We start from the raw sequence: 23,061 nt of genomic DNA, 5'->3' as shown, positions 1-23,061 counted from the left end.
AAATGATTACTGATCTTAATATTACATATCCATTTCACATCTACCCTCTAGGTACATGTACACGAGATCAAAGTTTTCTATAAATTATTATTACAAACGATTTCGGTTAGAGGTTATCAAATCTATTTCTCTCATATTACATCATTGTCTAGGCTTATTTCTCTCTTCTCTCTCAATCCCTCCCCTGTGGTCCTCGACCTATTTAAGTCCCTCTTATCACTTTCTCAGTTTCTTTATATCTCTAAGTGTCTTTACACAATACTTCCTTACATTTCAGTTTTCTTCTCTTTCTGCTTCCACACCTTCAACAAAATATAAAACTCGTGGAATAAACATAAACCCTCTATATCTACTGGCTATATAGACTCTTATTTTTCTTCATAAACTTAACTCCCTTATTAAGTATTATAACCTTTTTATCTCTTGCTACTCCTCCCCATCTCTTCTCTATTGTCCAATCCGGAGAAAGAGATAAAGTACGCAGCTTAAGTTTCACTTTCTTGCGACATAGTAGTGTTACAACTAAGCAACAAGTAAAATCCTACAAAGAATGTCTAACAGAAGATCAAGACAATCTTCAAGTGCTCTGAGGATCTCCGATGACCAGATGATCGACCTCGTAAGTAAGCTCCGTGTTCTTTTGCCTGAGATTCGTGAACGACGCCGTTCTGACAAGGTAAAATACATAACATCAATTTCGTCGAGACGTTTACGTCTTAGGGTACTTTTTTTATATAGTTCAGTTTTTTCCCCTTTTAAAAAGGAAGAAAAATAACTTTTTTCGTGAAAAAGAAGATAGAACACAAATTTATCAAACTAAACGTCGAAACTTTTGACTCCTGACAGCGTATTTGTTTTCTATTTTGACCACATGGAAACGTCTAAAAACTCATGTTTGCGTGATGTCCGTACATGTATGTGGTCTTGATTATGTTTGCAAATAATATTAAATATTAGGTGTCAGCATCGAAGGTACTACAAGAGACATGCAACTACATAAGAAAGCTGCATAGAGAAGTTGACAATCTCAGTGACCGTTTGTCGCAGCTCCTCGACTCAGTTGATGAAGATAGCCAAGAAGCTGCCGTCATTAGAAGCTTACTTATGTAACCTTCCAATATAGTGATTTATTATAATAGAAAATATTAATTTATATGTAATATGTTGATCGTCCTTAATATACTATCAAGCGACGTGTTTTTAATGAGCTTCCGAATTTCGGTCCAGCAGTTACATTTGATTATAGTCTGATTATGTTCTGTGCTTACAAAATATCGATCATTGTGGTGTCTGAACTCGATTGTGTCAGTCAAAAGATAGAAGAAAATGCAGAATGAATAAATAATGAATAATCCATTGTACTATTTTTATTCCTAATGGATAAATTGATCTCTTATCAAAATACTTGAAAGTTTTAAAATTCATTTCTAACAAATACTCCACATGTTCTTAAAAGATCCATATTCTACATTTTTCACACATTTTAATAAAACGCACTTAATTTGTATATTTTTTTGTGTTTATCTTTTTTACAATTTTAAGTCAATAAAAGATCAATTAGTGCAATTAAAATTTTTAAAGTTTGCAATTAGTTAATAAAACATGCATTGAAAATGTAAAAAATGAATTTTTTAGAAACAAATTTTTTTTCTAGAATATCTATCTTTAAGGAACGGATGGAGTATTTATACCTTATCCCTTTAATATAAAATATTTACTAATATTTATTATTTATTGGGTATGCACCGGCTCATAATTTATTGCATTCTATAAATGCACATGACGTTGACGAAGTAATGAGGGGTATCTACATTTTAACGTCCGACAAATCTATTTGGAAAAACTTTGGTTTTGTGGGTATGAGAAATGTCCCATGACGAAATATCAGTATGCCGAGAGTAATATTACTTTGGTTTCAAAAAAAAATTAACAATCAAGTAAATTTCATCCCCGCACTTTTCACACAATAACATTGTCATCGTTAAACTTTGGTTACTTTATTTTAATGCATCAAATTTAGTAAAAAAACATCGTCATCGTCATGTCTCTTTGCTGCCACCGGTAGGTTGTTCTGTTAATGTATGAGGCTCAACTAGTCTATAAAGTTTTGCCTTTAGATTGATTGTCATAGCAATACTTCACATTGTGCAGTTTGTAGCTTTTCAGAGACAATAGAAGAATAAAAATCGATTAAAAGTGAAAAGGGATAAGAATAGAGGCTGCGATGGACTATAGTCCTGTTCGTTTGGTTGCCGCAGGTTTCGGCGGCAGCGGCGGCGGCAGCGTCAGCGGCGGCGGCAGCGTCAATGAAAACAGTTGTTGTTCGTTTCGCAGACGCTGCCGCTGCCGCTGACGCTGCCGCATACTATATCGCGACCGCAGGTTTTATCGGCGTCAGCCGCAGGACGCGGCGTTCAGACGCGGCGTCAGACGCAGCTTCCTGCGTCAACGAAACGAACAAGAGTTGACGCAGAATGTTGACGCTGCCGCTGCCGCCGGTACCAGCGGCAACCAAACGAACAGCCCTTATATATGAATCTATGATACTACATTAATTCAAAGATTTGATGAGAAAGGGGTGGAGGAAAAACCTTTAAAAGAATAAAAACAAATATACTTGTTTAAGCGATTTCCAGATAAGGTTTACAATATCACAATGTAAACTGACCTATATTTCATAAAAATAATATATTTTCCTATAAAATGTAAAGATCAATGCTATAAATATACACAAAATTACTACTGAGTATTACCGATTGGGAATGAGATTGTTTGGAGGGCCTATAAGACTTGAAGGTTCTGAAGTCACCGCCATAATTTGATCCAAATTATAATAACCATCATTTTGGTTGCTTGTCATATGTTCTCTGTTTAACAAAGAACAGAGGTAATCTAAACCATTCATATGAAAACGATTAGTAATTAAATATATATATATATATATATATGTTAAATTAACATGGAATTAGATTGCATACCTTGTTGAGAGGGTATGAGCTTGAAAACACTGTTGTTGATGCTGCAGATAAACCTATAAATTTGTTTATTATAATATAAATTTAAACATACGTATTGGTTGTTAGTTAAAAAAAACATTGGTCATGGTTAAAGAAAATAAAAGAATTGTTCTTAATATATATCTTTACAAAAACAGATGTGGCATACCAAGTTTTGAGAAGTTGTTGTTATATTTGTAACGATTATAAACAGAAAGTTATTATCGCTAGAGAAACGGTGTAATTGCTGAGGAAAAGGTGCACCAAATGGAGCGGCATTTTCTTGTTGTATCCTGCACCAGTCAATAATATATTATGAGTTTACATAATCAACTATGAGATTTCTATTATTATAAAAATTGTAACTGATAAATTAACTTCATACATAAAAGGTATTGGATATTAGTGAACCCAAGAATAAGTCAATAAGAGTTATTCTTGGGTCCACCCCCTAGGGTGAACCTCTAGGTTCACCAACCAATAAGATTTCATTATTTCAAATTCGATATCTTTTAGAAAAGGAAACAAAATATTGTCAAGATATATTATGTTTTTAAAATAAAAAGGTTAAAAAAATTAGAAAAAAAATAATAGTTAGAGAAAAACGAATTTAAAAAAAAAATATTTTTATCGTTGTCAGCAAAACACTATACCCTAAATCCTAATCCCTAAATCCTAAATCATAAAACCTATAAACCCTTGGGCAAACTCCAAACCCTTGGATAATTCATACTCTAAATCAAAAACACTAAATCTTAAAACCCTAAACCCTAAACCCTTGAGTGTTTAGTGTATTTGATTTGAAGTTTAGGATTTATCCAAGGGTTTAAGGTTTACCCAAGGGTTTAGGATTTAGGGTTTATGGATTAGGATTTAGGGTTTAGTATTTTGCTGAGAATGTTAAAAATATATTTTTTTAATTACTACTTTTTAATTTATTTATTTTAACCTTTTTATTTTAAAAATATAATATAACTATAGTTTGAGAAAATATTTTGTTTCCTTTTTTAAAAGATTTCGAATATAAAATAAAATAATCCTATTGGTTGGTGAACCTAGAGGTTCACCCTAGGGAGTGAACCCAAGAATAAATCTTGGAATAACTTGCTCTTGATGATAGTTTGGAAACTCAGGAGAATTAGCCATAGTTGGATGTGCAAATCCGTTGTTTCCTTGCTCGAGGTTTTGACCAACCACTCTTTGGTTCTGAAAATTATTAGACAAAAGACTTAATATATTATAGTTATGAAATTGAAATCCTCCCAAAGATTGTTATATACCATTGTGAAAACACTTGACTCCTGAATTCAACATGGACTGACTGAAGGAACGTTGTTGTTCACTTGAATGTCCGTTAAAACGAGTTTCTCGTAAGAAAGAGTCATGTGAATCGACTTGTTCTTCATGATAATTATGGGCTTGGTGTTGGTCCTAACATGACCAAACAGTTGGGTTATAAGCACACTATCACCATCAATAGCGCTATTAGCTTAGATTATGGTCCATGTCAAAGTGTAGTAATAACTGGATTTAATGCTAGTTAATTAGATTTGTGATTATTTAACTGTTGAAAACATACTAAGGAGATCATTTTCATTCATCATATACACATGGATCAATCCAATAAACTATTCATGCGTCTTTCCCTGCATTCAATAAATTTGGAAATTATTCTGCATTTCATTTATATCCAACGATTTTATCCTTGATAAATTAGTACACAATATTATTTAAAAATTCAATTGTGGAAGAGAAAGCGAAGAATATACCATTAATGGAAGATATTGGTTGGGTGAATCGGAGAAATTTATAAGATTCAACATTGGCGATTCATCATCAAGCGTAATGTCATCAGAAAACATGTTTACTGTACATCTTGATTAGAATACGATATCCTTATATATCAAAATGAGTGGTTGAAAAAGCTAATGTAGCAAAGTTAAAAAATATTTATTTTTACTGTAAAATATCAAATAGAAAATAACTAATATATTACAATTATACCATTAAAGTAATAAATTATATATTTCTAAATAATAATGAAAATTAAATAGACCAAAAAAATAATTTGAAATTATTGTTCACTGTCCTAAAATATTGACAAAAACTTCAAATACATAAATTATTATTTGTAACATAATAATACATATTTTATTATTTTAATATAAAATTATAGTTTGCAAACAAAAGCAACTTAAATAATTGTTGCAAGCATAAGAAATGCTCATAATATTTTTTAATGGAAAATAGCTATTTACAATATATATATACTATACTAAAAGGGGGATATAAGCTCCTCTTAGAGTGTCCACATAGGCACAAAAAATCGTCCAATCAGAGAATCCGAAGTTGCCACGTCATCTCATTTATTTTTTCGTAAAAAATTAAAAACAATGCAAAGGAAATGATCGAACCCGGGTTAGTATGACATAAATATAGGGCACATACTACTAAGCCATTGAAACTTTCTTGGACACATATACAAGAATCATTAAATATGTAATCACAAACTTTTATGTATATTTACAATAATATGAATTCAACTTTCAAGACTCCGATACTTTGTTTTATAAAAAAAAATAAGTAAGTGACTAAGCTAATATATTCTTTGAAAGTGTGAGAACATTGACAAATATGAAAAATCATTGTTTTCGTGACAAAGTTAAGAATTTTGTAAAAGTAAGTTTAACATATAAATTTTCGTGACAAATATGAATAAGCATAGATTTTTGTACAATTTTGACAAAACAACTCAAAACATAGTTCTCTAATGTCTTAATAAAATATTATTTAAGGGTGCAATAATTAAATATATCAATTCAATAAATTTTGTAATATATAGACAAAACAATAAGACAACAAATTTTGAAACATTTGTTTAATCTATCGATTTCTTTTCATGAGAATCCAACTAAACAAGATAAAAAACAATTAGATTTATTTAATTACAATTTTATTCAATTTTGATTAATTTCAAATTGTAATAATGTATCTTTTTGAAGTTACAAAAAAATAATGTTCTTTCTTTATTACACTAGCAATATATATAGATTTCATATATACAAATAAATATAATATAACAACATAAGCTTTCTTTCCCCGATTCATATGAAAACTTTTTAAGTTATCCACCAAAGCAAATTAATTAAATCAATCAAATTGTTAGAATACAACAAATTAATATATAATTTTATTTTAAATTAAATTATTTAAAAAGTGTATTTTCATTAAAAACAAAATAATAAATAAGTAAAACTGATTTGATGGTAATTTTTATGACATATATATATATATTATGTGAAAGAAATATAAGCTTAATATGAAAAAAAATCTTAAATACAAAAAACTCTAAAATTAACAAAAAAAAAACTAATAAAAATTAAACTATGATATCAATTGAATGCTTCTTAGACAATATTAATAAAATATTTAAGCGGTAACTAGACAAATTTGATTTTTTTTGCCAGCCAAAAATTTATTATTAATTAGCATCAGTTATTTCAAGAAGTTTAAGAAAAGATGGACTTAAATGATATATGAACTATGAATATTAGTACTTTGTAAAGCTGACTTAGATAACACATCTGCACATCATTTCCAGTCCTTTTTGATTCAGTTTTGATATTCAGATTTGTTTCTTGACTGTTAAGAAGATTGATAACTGTACAAATGTCTCATTCGAATATTATATGTCTATAACCGAATCCCCAACATGAGGCAACTTTGTTTAAAAAGTAAATAATTTCATTTTTCTTATATTATATAATAAATATATATTATTTACTAATAATAAAAATATAGTTATTCATTTATTACAAATATCTATGCAAATATGTGAATCAAGTACAACAATCAAACAACATAATGATTTCCACAAAAAAAATTTTAAAAATATATTTATGTTAGGTAGTCTTATTTTATATTATTTAAATAATGTAATACAATATTATACATTATTTTTTAGAATTGAGAAATACATATATATCAATTAGACAAATTAAGCGATAATTAGACAAATTTGATTTTTTTTGTCAGCCAAAAGTTTATTATTAATTAGCATCAGTTATTTCAAGATGTTTAAGAAATGATGGACAAAAAAAATATGATGGATATAAATGATATATGAACTATGAATAGTATTTTGTAAAGCTGACTTAGATAACACATCTGCACATCCATTTACAGTCCTTTTTGATATCTAAATTCAATTTCTTCAGAGCAGTTATTCCACAAAGAGATCGTATGAGATATTGTTTTGATATTCAGGTTTGTTTCTTGACTGTTAAGAAGATTGATAACTGTAAAAATGTATCATTCCAATATGATATGTCTATAACCGAGTCCCCAACATGAGATAAGTTTGTTTTAAAAGTAAACAATTTTATTTTTCTTATATTATATAATAAATATATATTATTTACTGATAATAAAAATATAGTTATTCATCTATCACAAATAACTATGCACATATGTGAATCAAGTACAATAATTAAACAACATAATGATTTCCATAAAGAAAATTTAAAAAATATATTTATGTTATGTAGTCTTATTTTATATTCTTTAAATAATGTAATATAATATTATACATTATTTTTTTAGAATTGAGAAATACATATAATATCTTATCCGCGCGTAGCGCGGTTAAAAAATCTAGTATAGTTAAAGTTTGCTGAAAAACAGTTCAGTAAAGGCAGATGATATATATATATATTAAACACCACAATGGACATGGTTTAAAGGCAGATGATTAAGGAAGCAATATACAGATTTAAGAGACGATGGAAGATTACCTATTACCTATGTAACCAAATTATTTATGACAGTAATTTTTGAAACTGCTGTTATCAGTTTTTTTAGGTATGGACATGCACAACGATTAGTCTTTTCTTCCGTTTTTCAAAATAAAATATTAAACAAAAATAAAAATATGAAAAATTAAAAAAGAGAAGTAAGTGGACTGTATTTTCTCTGAGACTTGATAAGAGACTAGAGTCTCTTTATAAGAAGCTCTGGACACAACTGTAATTTTTAAAACTGTTGTTATCAGTTTTTTTAGGCATTTATACGCATAACGGTTAGTCTTTTCTTCTGTTTTTTATAATAAAATAGTAAACAAAAATAAAACAAGAAAAATTAGAAAAGAGAAGTAAGAGGACTGTACTTTTTAAATGTCAAAATAAGAGAGTTTTTTTTAAAACTGATTTATTATGATATTATAATTATACAAAAAAATAAAAAAATAAGAGAGTTATGAGATTTTTTTTTTTTTTTTGAAACAGATGATGATACACCCATGGTCCTAAAAATTTGTCTAGTTAATTCATAACGGGCTAAGTTGTAGACGGTCTGGGCCGAGTAGAAAAGCTAATTAATTAACATACAAGTCATCTGATACTTCTACATGCAAAACATTTATGGAATGGTCAAAATCAGAGAAGAGATTTTAGATTAGCATAACATCTATATATTAAGAAGAAATTAGATATTTTCATGTACCTGAACATATCTATAAAGAGGCTTCTCAGATCAAGTAGATGAATCGTAAGATAATGAGAGAGTAAATGATGGTATACCGGCAGATTTCGAGATTCTGATTTCGTATTTACTCATATAGAGTCGTACACCTTTGTTTTTCACCATCGAACACCGATTTTTCTTCGTCTCATCTTTTGTCGGCAAAGAGACCGTTCTCGATCTCTCTCTTTTTTTCCTTTTCTGTTTCTTTTTTCAGTCTTGAGAATGGTCAACATAACGAAATACCGAATCAGTGTTCTGTTGGGTTTTAAACGAGAACATTAGATTTGTTGGGGGCCAATTAACTTTATATTTTTTCAAAATAAACATTCAATTATATGGGCTTTGAATTAATTTGTTTCAATAGTAAATTCTATCAAAAATATTAAACATTGTAACTGATATTATATTAATATACAATTATATACATTTACAATATGTTTGACATTATATAGCTAGCCATTTTAATTTAAATTATATTTCAAGTCATTTTTAATTTAAATTATATTGTGATACTAAAATTAAATTATATTGCAAATAATTTTTAATTGAATTTCTTGCTTAAGTTTGCAACAGCAATATAATTATTTTATTTTAAGAGTAACATTTTGTATAGATATTGATCATCCAAATTTATAACAACAACTACTAAACCAAATCATAAAAACACATGATATAAATCTTATGTAGAAACACATATGGGTTATAACAATAAGTACGTCAAAAATCAATCATTTTCTGGGTTTTTTTTTTCGAACGGTCAATATGACGAAATGAAGAATGTGTTTTGGTCGAGCTCTAAACCAGAATATTAGATTTGTTGGGGGTCCATTAACTTCTAGATTTTTGGTTAATAAACTTTTTAAGTATATGGGCTTTTAATTAATTATTTCAATAGTAAATTCTATCAAAACTATTTAACATTGTACTTGATATTATATATAAAAATACAATTATAAAACGTAAACATACATTTACAATATGGGTTACATGTTATTACTAGCAATTTTTAATTTAAATTATGTTGCAAGTTATTTTTAATTTAAATTATACTACCATTCTAAAATTAAATTATATTGCAAATATTTTTGAATTGAATTTCTTGCTGAAATTTCCAACAGCAAAATAATTATTTCATTTTAAGGTTAACATTTTATATACGTATAGATCATCCAAACTTATAACAACAACTACTAAAAAATCATAAAATTATATGATATCAATTTTTGGTAGAAACTAAAATGGATTATAATAATAAATACGTAAAAAGAAACGATCCCGCGCTTTAAAAGCGCGGGTCAAAATCTAGTTCCAATTAAAGTACAAGCTAAAGAAAGCAAAACACACTCACCAAAAACAAGAAAAGACTTGAGCACCTAAGCTTAAACTGAACTAGATTTGTTCAAAAAAAAAAAAAAACTGAACTAGCAAGACGAATGGCAAACCGCAGTGGTCAAACTAATCTCCAGCTCGCACTAAGAGACCTTGGCTAATCCATGAGGCCGGACTCGGTAGAAATCTGCTTGCTCAGAGCTCGTCTCCATGTACCTTTGAGTTATCAAAAATACTAGGATAAACGAATCATGTCTGAAATATTCAAAATTCCGTTATATGATTAAATTTTTCATCTTGGACCTGACTACTGAAATCAGCCTTCTGCTTGATCCTCGGATCTTCACAACTTAACAATCTACCTTAAACAAACATACCTACTTTTTGTTTTCAACTATGCTTTATGAATGATGACTATTATTCAAACATAGCATAAGAGTTTTGACATATTGACAAAAGAAAAAGCACAAGAACTTGACTTTTGAAAGATTCTTATTTTTGTCCGGTCATATTTTGTAAGCTGACTTTTCTTCCTCTACTCCCACTACCTTTTTCAAATATATGAGTCCAACGACATGTAAAGCATGAATGAAATTTCAAAGAATAAACAACAAATTTTTTTTTGGTCAACAGAATAAACAACAATTTACACTTGAAATATAACTCTTTTCTTCTTTTTTCACAATAAAAAACCTCTTTATGTACAACAAAATCTGTAGAGGCAAGAAAACCCACAAGCGACTCAAAACTCCAATGTAGTAAAACAAACAAAAACAAGACTAATGTTTTCCCTTTTTGTGTATGTTCAAACACAACAAAGAGGACATCTAATGAGTCCATTCTCATTACAATCAGGACATGTTTGAAACCCATACTCTCTTCCTCCCTTTACACTCTCATCTTCATCATCTTCATCATCTTCTTCATCGTCTTCATCTTCATAGTACACTTTGCAACTCCCTGAACATGTCTCACAAGGCACAAACCTTACATCTCCACAAGCCTCACATTCTAGCCCATTACCATCTCTGTTTTCTTCCACCCTCTCGCATCCTCGTAGAAGCTTCTCAAGCTTCCCATCTTCATTCAACTTCCTAATCTCCTCAGCTCCTCCAAGATACTTCCTCCCCAAGAAAACTCTAGGCAATGTGATCCCAACACCATTGCTAAATTTATCACCTAGCAGCTCCTTCAGCTCATCTTTAAAACCCGAATGCATCGATACATCTCGCTCATCCACTCTAATCCCAAGGCTTTTCAGTATAACTCTAACATCACAGCTTTCTTCATATGTCTTCCTTATACCTCTAAGGCTTGTGAAGTAGAGTATCACTTTGTCTTTACCAACAGCTTCCTCCTCCTCTTCTTCTTCATCAGAGAACTCAAACTGTGGGTTTAGTTTCAAATCATTAACCGAAATGTGGAAAGGATGATTAGAAGGGAGTTCTTGGAGAGACTTCCTGAACGAAGAAATGATCTCAGGATCAAAATCGTCGAGCCCTTCTTCCTCCATCTGAAGCCACAATGGCTTTAGATCACAATTCGACTTGGTACGTTCACAATCACCACCACGAGCAACTTCAAAGGAGAAGCTGCTAACGTGGTTTGGTGAACGAAGACCATCTTCAAGCCCGTCCATCATCTCCCAAGTATTGATCGTCTCCGGCTCTCCCGGAGGCGTCACGATAGGAGTCTTAGGCACAATCTTGGGGATCTTCTCGCTCATCATACTTGACCATACTTTAGCTTCCATGAGCTTAGCCTGCATTTCCAAACTCGACCTCTCCTTGTCGGGCCTCGCTCTGACTTCCTTAGGACCAAACCCATCTCCTGTTCCGTCGGCGACAAGCTTCCCGCTGAAGTCTAGCAAGTCTTTGTGGTCTTGTCCGAAAGAGTAGTCGCAGAGCTTGAGAGATCCGAAGCTGGAGGAGCTGAGAGGGACCATGTGGGGGCTATCGTCGGAGCGTTGCGATGGGTGGCGAACAGATTTGCTTCGCTGAATGTCTACCGGAGAATATCCTCTCCGGCAATGGATGCATTTCTTGCGGTGGTGCTTCGAGCTCGCACAGCCCATGATGATCGTTAAAACAGAGTTTTTTTTAAAAAAGAGATCTTTTTTTTTTTTGGGAAATGAAAATTGAAATAATGAGATTTGGAGACAAGGGTTTGGTGAAATCAATGAGATTTATCGAAATTTGCGAAATAAAAAGACGAAAGAGAGATCGTAACGACTTACGAGCAAAGAATGATGAAATAAAAACAGAGGACCAAAACAGAGGATTAGAACAAAACAGAGGAACAAAACAGAGGAACAAAACAGAGGATTTATCAAAGCTAGCAGGAGGACAAAATCATCATCATCATCATCATCGAGATTCTTCGTATTCAGCCTCGTCGTCTGGTTTCCAAAATCTCTCTTTCCTGAAAAGTCGCAGAGATAGAGAGAGGAGAAAGAATGTCGCGTTTTAGAAAACGATTCAAGAATTATTCTCAGAGATGTTTGATTATTATATTTATAAAGTCTACAGAAACTTCTTTTGCCATTTGGTAGTTATTTCTCTGCTTTGACTCCTTCTACCTTCTAGTCGTCGTCCCCTTTGAAGGTGCGTGAGGGAGGCTACTTTTTTTTTTTTTCCCAAATTGTTTTTATTGATTAAACGGGCCAAGCCCACGGCCGGAGCCCACAAACAAAAAGCCCACTAGCATGAGGGGCAACTTACAACAAAGGCCGAGGCCCAAAATGAAAAACGGCCCAGCAGACCCAAACCACGAAATCAGACGGTTCGCCCTAGAGACGCACCAAGGAGACAGGCTGGACACGTGTAAACATCTGGAGAGTCTGCACGCCACGCGTCGTCCGCCTCGACTTGATCTCCGCCTCACCGCACAACCGCCGACACCAGCCACCGACACCCACTTTTCACCGGATCTCCGATACTGCAGAGCCTCCGCGTCACCAAATCACTTCACGGCCGCACTGTCTTCACGCCGGAGAGATCGTCGTTCAAACGAGATCTCCATCCGACTCTGAATCACCAGAAACCCTAGAAAGGCGCGCCGCGAACCACCGCTCTCTCGTCTTGACAATCGTCGCCGTCGCCAGGCAACTCGACCTCGACGACCCACGAACTCAGACTCGAACTACACGAAACCAGTAACCACAACCCAAAATTAGGGCTTCAACACGACGGCGAGGATCTTTCTGAGCCTCCTCACCCCGTTATACCTAAGCCGGCAAAGAAGAAGCTGAAGAAGCCTCCCTTCCCGGAAGCTAGAGCGGCGTCGGTGAATCTGAGATAGCCTCCACCCCCCGCAGACAGAACGGCGTCGATGAAGCTAGAGGAGCCTCCATCGCCCGGAGAAACACAATCCGAACCAATCAAAACCTCCGTCTCCTCCGAGGCTCTCCAAACGGCGCGTCTTCACTCCAAGGCCGACCACCGACAAAGTCAGTTGTGGTATCAGAGCTTCGACAAGGCGACCGTTGATGGCACTTCGGAAACAAGGCGGAGAGAAGCTAACTTGCTGAATGCGAAGGGCTCCGGCGACGGCACGGACGCTCACGCGCCGGCCGTACGCCGGAGAAAGTCTTTTCTCTCTTTACTCTCTTTTCTCTCTTTTGTCTAGTTGTGAGGGAGGCTACTTTTCGGATAGAACTTTTTTTAAACGATTTCTTAAAATAAGGAATAATATCTACAGTTTTTTATGGCCTTTTGTTTAATTTCATTGTCTTTCTTTTTTGTATGGAGAAATTATTTTCTATGAACTCTTATTTATTAGTTCATACTACTAACCAAACATGATTTCATTCTATACAGAATGATAATTTTACTATTTTGAAAGAATCAAAAGAATTGTTGGTAAGCTTTACATTGTTACTAAAACAAATTAGTCTATACTAATATATAAAAAATGTAAAGCTATTTTTGAAAGGTTTTAAGAAAATCAGTGCAATTTAATATTTTTATTTCCTATATCAATTAGAAATTTCCGGATGCCAAATTTGTTTTTTTTTTAGAAATTTCCACACTCACTTCATATTTCCATGTATATAATTTTTGTTATTAAATATCTTTTGATTTACATTAAAATATTTTCAAAATACTAGAACAAAAAAAAACACATTGATTTTTAAATATATAGTATTAGGAAGCATAAAAATGTAAACCTGAATTTTCATCATTTGTAATATTTTCATATGTCTATGATATTCATATTATTATTCTTATTTTGTAAACTTATTCATATTATTATTTCCTACTAGAATTAGTCAAATTTAAAATTTAGTATTAGCCAGTTATTCCAAAATCTGGATATTACAAGATAAAAATATTATGGTTGATAACTTAAATTTAGTGTAAAAGTAAAAAAAAATAAAAGTGATGTAACTTCAAAGCGGTAATAAAATGATAATGGCAAATGTGAAAAACAACATTGCATAAATATAAGTACTTTTAAGTTACAAAAAAAATCAAGTACTTTTATGGGTAATGGATCAAAGTTACTGTCACTGATGAAAAGTTTTCTGCCTATTCGGGAACTTATTTCTTACTAAAATTCAAAGTTTGGTTACTTTTAACAATACCTGCCAACTCTAAAGATCCATAAGGCGGACACAATGGTTACATGCATTTGAAACTATTCGTATTGGCTGATTCAAGTAACGTTACAGTCTTACAGACACCAAATAATATTTATGTCCGCTTGTATCAATCTAAATTCTCGTGATTGACTGTTAGCATAACCTAAATGCCTAATAAAAATGGCCTAAATAACTACGGTGTAATCTTTTTTTTTTTTTGCTAAAATATTTTCTAACGGTGTAATCTTCCCACTATGTATAAACAAAAACATTAAATTAAAACTCGAAACTTGCAAGTCGATGTACAATTCAAACATGACGGAAAACAGAATATATATATACGAATATATGTGTGTGTAAATGTATGGTTTGACTGGTTATAAAACAGAAAAGAGGATTTTATCATAAACAAATGAGGTCTGATATTAAAGAAACACAAAGGTGGGAGATCTATATTGCCATACTTGTTCCGTCTGATTGTGTGAATTTATGAACATGATGGTAACTCGATATGGGCATGCGGCATGTACTAGTGCTATGTAAAAACACGCAATGTCTCTTTTTTAATAACTTCGATGGCTTACTTTTTAGGGCGAGATTTTTGACGTAATAAAAGAAATATGATTTGTATGATGAAACACATGTTTATGGTTGAGATATTAATTTAACATTTAGTTTTTTTTTTGGGGTGAAATTTCTGATAAACTTGTTTTTAATGTTGAGAGTTTAAGCCGTTGTTCTTGATTTTGTTATTTTTTTCAGACTATGATTTGTTTTTCTCAGTCTTTCGTGTCTTTTGATTTTCGCTATACTAAATAAAAGAAAAGCAAGAAAGAATTTCTCAACGCGTATTCGTAGACTCAATTTTTGATAACTCATCTAGTGACGTGTATCAGTGTTACTATAAGTTCTGTCTTAGGAAATTTCAGGATTTTCATAAGAATCCCTGATGCAAAAGAGCATGGTTAATCACGGGCACAAAGGCACGAACTAAGTAACAAAAATAAATAAAGCTTAGTAGTTCGTACTATCCAAACTAAACCAAGTTCCACTAACTTTTTCGAACATATCATATTGCTTTCAAACACAGATGTAAGCCCAAGTATTAGCCTTAATTTCAGGAATAGTCCATTTACTTACATGTATTGTACTCTCCAAATATATTTTTGTTGCAGTATACGAAAACGACAACAATCGTTCTCCCCAAGTGTAGCCGGGCATTAAAAATGTATACTTTGATTCAGCACAAAGCCGGCTATTTAATGTGATCATATTCTTAATGCTAATAATATATAAATGTAATAATATATAAAATTAAAATTAATTTATTTTATTTAATAATTTCAAAATTATGTTTATATCAAAAATATTATTTAAAAAATAAAATTTACAATTCAAATATCTATTTTTAAAAATAATATTTTACATTTAATATAAATTATATTATATTTTAAATGTGAAATATTATTAAACAAATATTTTTATTGTAAATTTATTTTAGAAACTAAAATTTTATTTTCTGGATATAAAATAAATTTATGATATTATTAAATAAAATAAATAAATTTAATTTCAAACAAACAAGCCTTGTACTCACTAAACCATACTTAATTTAATCAAAATCGTAGTTTTCACAAAAAAAAAGACTAAAAACGGAAAATCTTGGTTCTGTTTGGTTCAGAAACTCCGATTATTTTAAAGTCACACCCCTAAGTGTCTTACGCTTTCCAATGTCAACCAACATGAGCCATTAGAGCATTTACATCCTTACTTTATTTTTTTTTCTAAAATTGAGTAAAAGTGAATATGGAGTAAGGAATGTTACAACTCAACTTCATATCTCACTCCATAATAAAATTTACTATATAAATGTAGTAATCTATATTTTGTTTGTTCATCATTCCATTATGCAATGAGAAATAGAGTAAGATTAGAATAATTTTACTTAATTTTTACTTTTACTCTATTTTGAAAGAAAAAAATGGAGTTTTACATTGGAAATGCTCTTAGACTTATCATTTAATCGTGTTTCAAAAAAGAAAAACTTACTATCATTTAATCAATGATTGAATAAAATACTTTCACGGAAATGTTTACGCCTTAAACATCAAACTAAATGTAAGATGAACGAAGACAAAATATTGAATAGTATGCAAATATTATCGAAAATGGGAAATTTGGAGGGAAGGAAAGAGCGAAATGGGTTACTTAGTGGCTTAATGGTCTTCTGTCTTGGATATGTTTGGCCGTTTGGAGACATGAACTAGATGGCCTCCACTAAACCTTGTTTTAATAAACTGATTAATTCAGTTAATTAGGATCACTCTTTTCATTATACAGTGACTTTTATATATGCATGGTTGTTACTTGTTAGGTCTCTATATTTGAATGAAATGGTTTTAATATTAGTTTAGATATAGTAGTGTTTGCCGAAAAGATAGAGAAAAACTTTATTTACTAAATTGTTATATATAGTACTCCCTCCGTTTTTCAATGTAAGTCACTTTAGAGAAACTTTTTTGTTCCAAATTATATGTCGTTTTCGGTTTTCTATGTAATATTTATTAATAATTAATGTTGTCTTACCAATGATAATATATCTTCTATTTCTCTATTGGTTGAATTGTGGTTAGGTAAATAATTAATGATGTTTTTGTTTCGAAAATATAAAAAATTAATGATTCTCTTAATCTATGTGCATAGCTTTAAAACGACTTATATTAAAAAACAGAGGAAATAGCTGTTAAAGTTTATTTAAGTTAAAGCCCTTTTACAAAAAAGAAAAGGTTTATTTAGGTTATGTTCATGCCGTCGTCATTACCCATGGCAATGGCTAATATTATGATCACCTTCATATAAATACTAATATATACTCCCCGCTGTTTCATTAAAATAGATTTTTTAACAAAAATGTGTGTTTCACAAAAATGTATTTTTTGTGTTTTTTACAAAATTTTTTATAAATTTCAAAAAAATTAATTGACTTTATTGAATTACCATTGGTTAAAAGTTATTAAAAATTAAAAATTACAGAAAACGATATATTTATTATGATAATTTAATGTTTTTTTAATATGTATGAAACTATTAAAACGTCATTTTGTAGAACGGAGGAATATATACATAAATATTTGGCATACGAGAAAACGAATGCATATTAGTATTTAATAATTCAAGAAAAATTATTTTAATAATTCAGTTCAAAGAGGCCGGCACTATCAACAAGTCACCTTGGAACTTCTCTAACTATTTCTACAAGTGGGGCTCTTCTTTGTATCAATAAAATGTTTTGTTAAAAGTTGATAGAAAATCAAATGGTGTGAACATAAACCTTTCGCAAAATCGTTTGCACAGGTATTTAAAAAAAGCAAAAAAAAATGTATGAAACATTAAAGTTCTGAAACATATGATGAGTAAAGGTTCTGAAACATAAATGTTACAATACAGCTAGTTAGAACTTCTAATATTAATTGTATGTAACTGGATATCCTGATATCCAGTCTAACCCGTACTCATATGATAAAAGTGGCATCCTAATATAATAGGAGCACTAACATAACAATAGCTGGAAGGTATAACTCGTTGTTTCAATTCAAGTTACGTGCTATTTGTAATCAGAAAATATTTACACATATTATTAATTTTTTTGAAAAGGCCTTCAGCCTAAAAAAGATACAACCCCGTGGGGTTAGTTTGCAACTTGCCCGGACCACATAACAAAATTTAAAGCCCAATTTAGATATACACATAGTATTATTACTAGTCGAAAATGTTGTAACAAGCGCATGTTGGGTGTGACTCGTGTGACGGATAAGTCGAGAGCTTAAACAAGCATGACCAAAACTTTAGCATGTATTGTTTGTACACAGTTGAACAAATCAATTTCTCAAGTATATTATAAATTGATCATTCTAAATATAGAATGAAGAGAAACGCGGATAGCAACATAAATTCATAAAGAAAATGAAACATGAGAGAACCACTTATGCTATTCTCTAGCGACCTTAAAGTAATCCACAATTTTCTCCGTTTCACTTAAAATAGATTTCTCAAACCATCTATATAAACACAACTCTCCAAGAAACGCAAATCATCAAAAACTCAAAAAAGAAAGAAAAACATTTATATAACAAAAAAAAAGAAAAGAAAAAAGGAATAACCAAAATGGCTAATAAAAACGTACTAGCATTATGTCTGATGTTTATATTAGTATCAAGTGTGATCTACGAGGCGCAAGGAACGTTCTTGTTAAAGATGTACTTGAGGAGGAAGTTTTTCAAAAAGGCAATGCAGTTTACACCTTTCGCATGCAAAGGTATGACATTTTTGTTGCACAGACTTAAAGGTGGATGTCCCGCGACTAAGGGGTTCAAGACTTTCTTTTCACTGTTCATATCTTACGTGAACTTTATCAAAACGGCAAGGGTTTCGAAAACTACCGATTCTCAGCTAACAACAAAAGCCGACGGCCTCGCCAAGGCTGTATCTGTATTGACTGGTGCTAGAAAAGACGTAAGCACCATATGCAAATATTTTACTTGCCTATGCATAAATAATATTTTTGAGTAAGTAATGAGATTCTATAATTTTCTTACTGATCTTTGTTGTGTGTGGAACAGGTGAGTAACAATTTCAGAGAGACCATACTGTCAATGGGAAAGACTTTGATTGAGCAGAAGAAAGCTGGTCCACAGCGTGTAACATATAAGCAAAGGAAAGTGTTGATCGTGGCTTTGGTGCAATGGACTAAAACAGTCGTTACAGTTGTGAAAACGGCTGTGGAGACAGCAGGAAAGACGATTGATACATCGAATCTCGGGCTTGACGTTGATGTTAATGATCTTCTTGGAGGTGAAAAAGATGACAGCCCAACACCCACAACACCCACAACACCCGCAACACCCGCAACACCCGCAACACCCACAACACCCACAACACCCGCAACACCCGCAACACCCACAACACCCACAACACCCGCAACACCCGCAACACCTACACCGAGTACACCCACAACACCTACACCCACTACACCTACACCGAGTACACCCACTACACCTACACCGAGTACACCCACTACACCTACACCCACAACACCCACTACACCAACACCCAGTACACCGAGAACATCCACTACACCTACACCCAGTACACCCACAACACCTACACCCAGTACACCCACCACACCCGCTACACCTACACCCAGTACACCCACTACACCTACACCTACTACACCGAGTACACCCACTACACCCACTGGAACTACTACCAACAATGCTGCTACCAACACCAACAGTCAAACCTCACAAAGTACCACATCAACCGCATCAGCCAAACAAGTTGAGACTCAAACATCCCAAGAAGTAATGTCCTTCATCTCTGACCTAGAGAAGAAGTATGCATCAAAGACAGAACTCAACACCTTCTTTGAGACACTTAAGTCTACCATGACTGCTACTTCAAAGATCGCTAGCACAGACGAAAAAACCTTTGTTTCTGGTGTTAAAGCTGCTGCTGGGACACTAAATGAAGCGGCAGAGACTGTTACTGAAAAGTTAGGCACATCAGCTGAGGTATGTATGAACAAAAGAAATATATATTTATGATTCAAACTCTCATATGTCTTATTCCTTTGATTAAAATTATACTTATCTTCTTTTCTTCTTCTTTTTCTTTTTTGTGGTGCACTAGTCCAAGCAAAAAATAGAATCTTCCCAACAACAGTTGATGAAGACATTCAAAGAACTAGAAGATGTTAAAACTAAAATAGTGAGTGAGAGTAAAGGCAAGACAGTGTCCTCCACACAACAGACAGAGCTTAAGCAGACGCTCACTAAATGGGAACAAGTCACCACCCAGTTTGTGGAGACTGCTGCTTCTTCTAGTTCAACTTCGTCTTCCACTCAGTCTCAGCAGATTCAGCAGTCCCATCAGTCTCAACAGTCTCAGCAGTCACAGAAGACACAACAGACACAGCAGACACAGCAGATACAACAAGGCAGTATCTTGAGGGCTCAGACTCAGACTTGAGCTACACTAATGGCAACAAATCATCAAGAAAGACAAAACTAGTACCGCCAAATATGATAATTAGTAGCTAATTAGATGTTTTATTTTTTGTTTCAATAAAACTAAGATCGGTATAGGCCAGGAACGTGTACCTGTAGACCGACGTATGAAAATAATAACTTTGTAAGCAATAATGCTATAGACTGTATGCTCTCTTTCTATGCTTTACATAGAGAAGTAAGCAAGACCCATTAAAGGGATTTTGAATCATTTTCTTCTTGTTCCTATATCGAATAATGTCTCCAACCAAAAACACAATGTATGCATAGTGATTCAACTCATATATATATATATAGATGGTATTAAGGAGTAATGAAACTTCTTTTCTTACATATCCAAGGAGACAAAATTTGCATTTACATGCAAGCTCGCAATTATATTCTGAGCTACATTCAGAGAATCAGAGCCGTGCTCACTAAAGAAAATTAAAGCATTGGCTTAGGGCATCATTTCATGTAAAATTCATTCATAAGACATATTTATAAAATTATTGTTTTGTATAGTCAATGGTCTATATTTTTATTTTAAATGTAAATCACTACAAATATTTTGAAGACTTCTTTTCTACAATCACAACATACTTTTAAAACTGATTAACTACAACTATGTCTACATTTAATTTTGAGTATCAACTTGAACCCCTACTTGCTTCTCTAGTACAGCCCAGAAATTTCATTTTTTTCAGTTTTTTTTACTCTGGATGTTAAACGCCTCTTCTTCCTTATTTTTCATATAATTTTTCCTAATTGATTGAAACACTACTTGCTTTGTTACATAACTAGTTATATATTAATGATCAAAACGACTACATTTGTAAGTCTCTAGACAAAGATATATCAATGTGAATGATATGATGAAAACTAAACATTATACATAACTATCTAGACCGGTTGTCTAAATTAACCAGTAATGACTTGTTAATCTCTTTTTGCAATTCACAAAATTAGCTAGCCAGCAAGACCAAAGTCTAGTGAACGTCCATGAATCTCTCTTTTATTTGGGTTGTTTTTCCTTCTGTTCTTGTAACTTATTTAGTTTATTATTAGGCGAAATCAAAATGTATAAATACCTTTCAAAGTCCTCAAAGCAAAATGCATTTCCTTCATTTTGCCTTGCCATCAATACAACCATGGCAAGGACTTCTCTGTTGTTATCTTTAGCCTTAGTTCTAGTCATCGCCTCCGTCTCGGCTCACCCACCTAATCCCAAGAAAACACAAAAGAACATATGTCCACCTACTTTGGGGGGAATCCAAACCATCCCTTCCAATGAAATCTCTAAGTTCATCGAGGAGAAGGCTAAATCCGCACCAAACAGCGCTCAGTTCAACGCTTTGTTCTCCATATGCAAAACCTTCAGCAACCAGCTCGCAGCCTTCAAGGCTGCAGGCGTCAGGAACGTGATTCGCGTGGCGTACACCAAATACGCTATGATAGCCAAGGCGATGTTTGCGGCTGAAGCAGCTATTGGTATAGAAGGTTCCTTTGCGGCTAAGCTCGAGAAGAGCTACAACGTTATGGCTGGATGTTTTCTTAAGCTTGAGGAGAAGATTGCTGAGATCTCGGCCAAGTATAAGTTCAATGTTAACGCTATGATAAGCCAAGGGGATAGGGACAAGATCGACGAATGTTTGATTAACTTGAAGGGTGCCATTACTGTTTTCGTTAAGGAGATCACTGAGTGCACCATGAAGTTCTCTTCCGTGAAGCAAATCGGCATCCCTCTTGTTCGCGGCAGCGGCGGCGGTCTCGTCGGTGCTTTCACCAAGAACGGCGTCGATTTTGGGTCTAAAATGATCGGTTTAAGCGGCCACAGCCAAGCTGAAGCTAAGGTTGGAGTTCAAAGTCATGTCGGAGGCAGAAGATTGTTCGGGGGGTTCTTTGATCACTTGGGAGGATTCGTTAAGTACGATGCGGCGGGTAAGGCAAAGTTCAGAGGAGATGGAGAGTTCAAATCACGGGTCCACCCTAGCAAGAAACACTTAGACTGAGCAAAGACGCATGCAAGTTATGTTTATTAACAAACAACAGATGAAGGAGCCATGAGTTTATCTTTTACTACTTTTATTTGTACTAATATGGAGGAGGGAAATGCCATGTGATATTTTAATCTCAATTTGTAATAAATATATATATTTCTAATTGAATTAATATAGTATCGCATGTTTTCTTGAATAATTCGTTACCATTGATATTATTAGAACAAAACAAATCCGTTACCACATATTATTGGTGGTAGAGTACTGGTTAAAGTGATCAATCGTTTTAACATAAGCTAAATTGCAACACCGGAGTCAAGTTTTTTTTTTTTTGCTTGTTCATTGCGTTGTCCTTGCTGCATGAAAATAATTATTGAATGAATATTTCAAATGTTGAATCCATTAGAGACTCATTAACCCCAGTCTCTTAACTAGGATTTTTAACTTCGGCTAAAAGACGGTTTTTAATTTTCTTTTAGATTTTAACTAAGAAAAGTTAAGAACCGTCTCTTAAATAAGAGATATAAGAGATGTTTTTTAGCCGAAAAGTGTAAAAAAAGGTGTCAAATCATGAGTTAAAAATCCCGGTT

The 23,061-nt window shown here is 32.7% G+C and overlaps 4 protein-coding genes across 4 annotated transcripts; 3 read left to right on the top strand and 1 right to left on the bottom strand.

The window, feature by feature from the left end:
• The first annotated feature begins 154 nt into the window (after positions 1 to 154).
• Positions 155 to 1,226, top strand: LOC103837033 (transcription factor PRE5). The gene is made up of 2 exons (XM_009113361.3): positions 155 to 676; positions 958 to 1,226. The coding sequence occupies exons 1-2, from the start codon at positions 551 to 553 to the stop codon at positions 1,108 to 1,110; spliced, it is 279 nt and encodes a 92-aa protein (XP_009111609.1). The 5' UTR covers positions 155 to 550; the 3' UTR covers positions 1,111 to 1,226.
• An 8,486-nt stretch (positions 1,227 to 9,712) lies between these two features.
• Positions 9,713 to 18,149, bottom strand: LOC103837031 (uncharacterized protein At3g28850). The gene has a single exon (XM_033281060.1). The coding sequence runs from the start codon at positions 11,917 to 11,919 to the stop codon at positions 10,651 to 10,653; it is 1,269 nt and encodes a 422-aa protein (XP_033136951.1). The 5' UTR covers positions 11,920 to 18,149; the 3' UTR covers positions 9,713 to 10,650.
• Positions 18,150 to 18,370: 221 nt separating this feature from the next.
• LOC103837030 (proteoglycan 4) lies at positions 18,371 to 20,720 on the top strand. The gene is made up of 3 exons (XM_009113359.3): positions 18,371 to 18,939; positions 19,047 to 19,997; positions 20,116 to 20,720. Exons 1-3 carry the CDS (start codon positions 18,592 to 18,594, stop codon positions 20,452 to 20,454), a joined length of 1,638 nt encoding a protein of 545 aa, XP_009111607.2. The 5' UTR covers positions 18,371 to 18,591; the 3' UTR covers positions 20,455 to 20,720.
• Positions 20,721 to 21,622: 902 nt separating this feature from the next.
• LOC103837051 lies at positions 21,623 to 22,483 on the top strand. Its single transcript, XM_009113374.1, has one exon. It carries the CDS (start codon positions 21,623 to 21,625, stop codon positions 22,481 to 22,483), a length of 861 nt encoding a protein of 286 aa, XP_009111622.1.
• The last annotated feature ends 578 nt before the right edge of the window (positions 22,484 to 23,061 follow it).

The sequence above is a fragment of the Brassica rapa genome, chromosome A09 (assembly GCF_000309985.2).
Source record: "Brassica rapa cultivar Chiifu-401-42 chromosome A09, CAAS_Brap_v3.01, whole genome shotgun sequence".
Lineage (NCBI taxonomy): Eukaryota > Viridiplantae > Streptophyta > Magnoliopsida > Brassicales > Brassicaceae > Brassica > Brassica rapa.
This window is presented reverse-complemented; position numbering and strand designations above follow the sequence as displayed.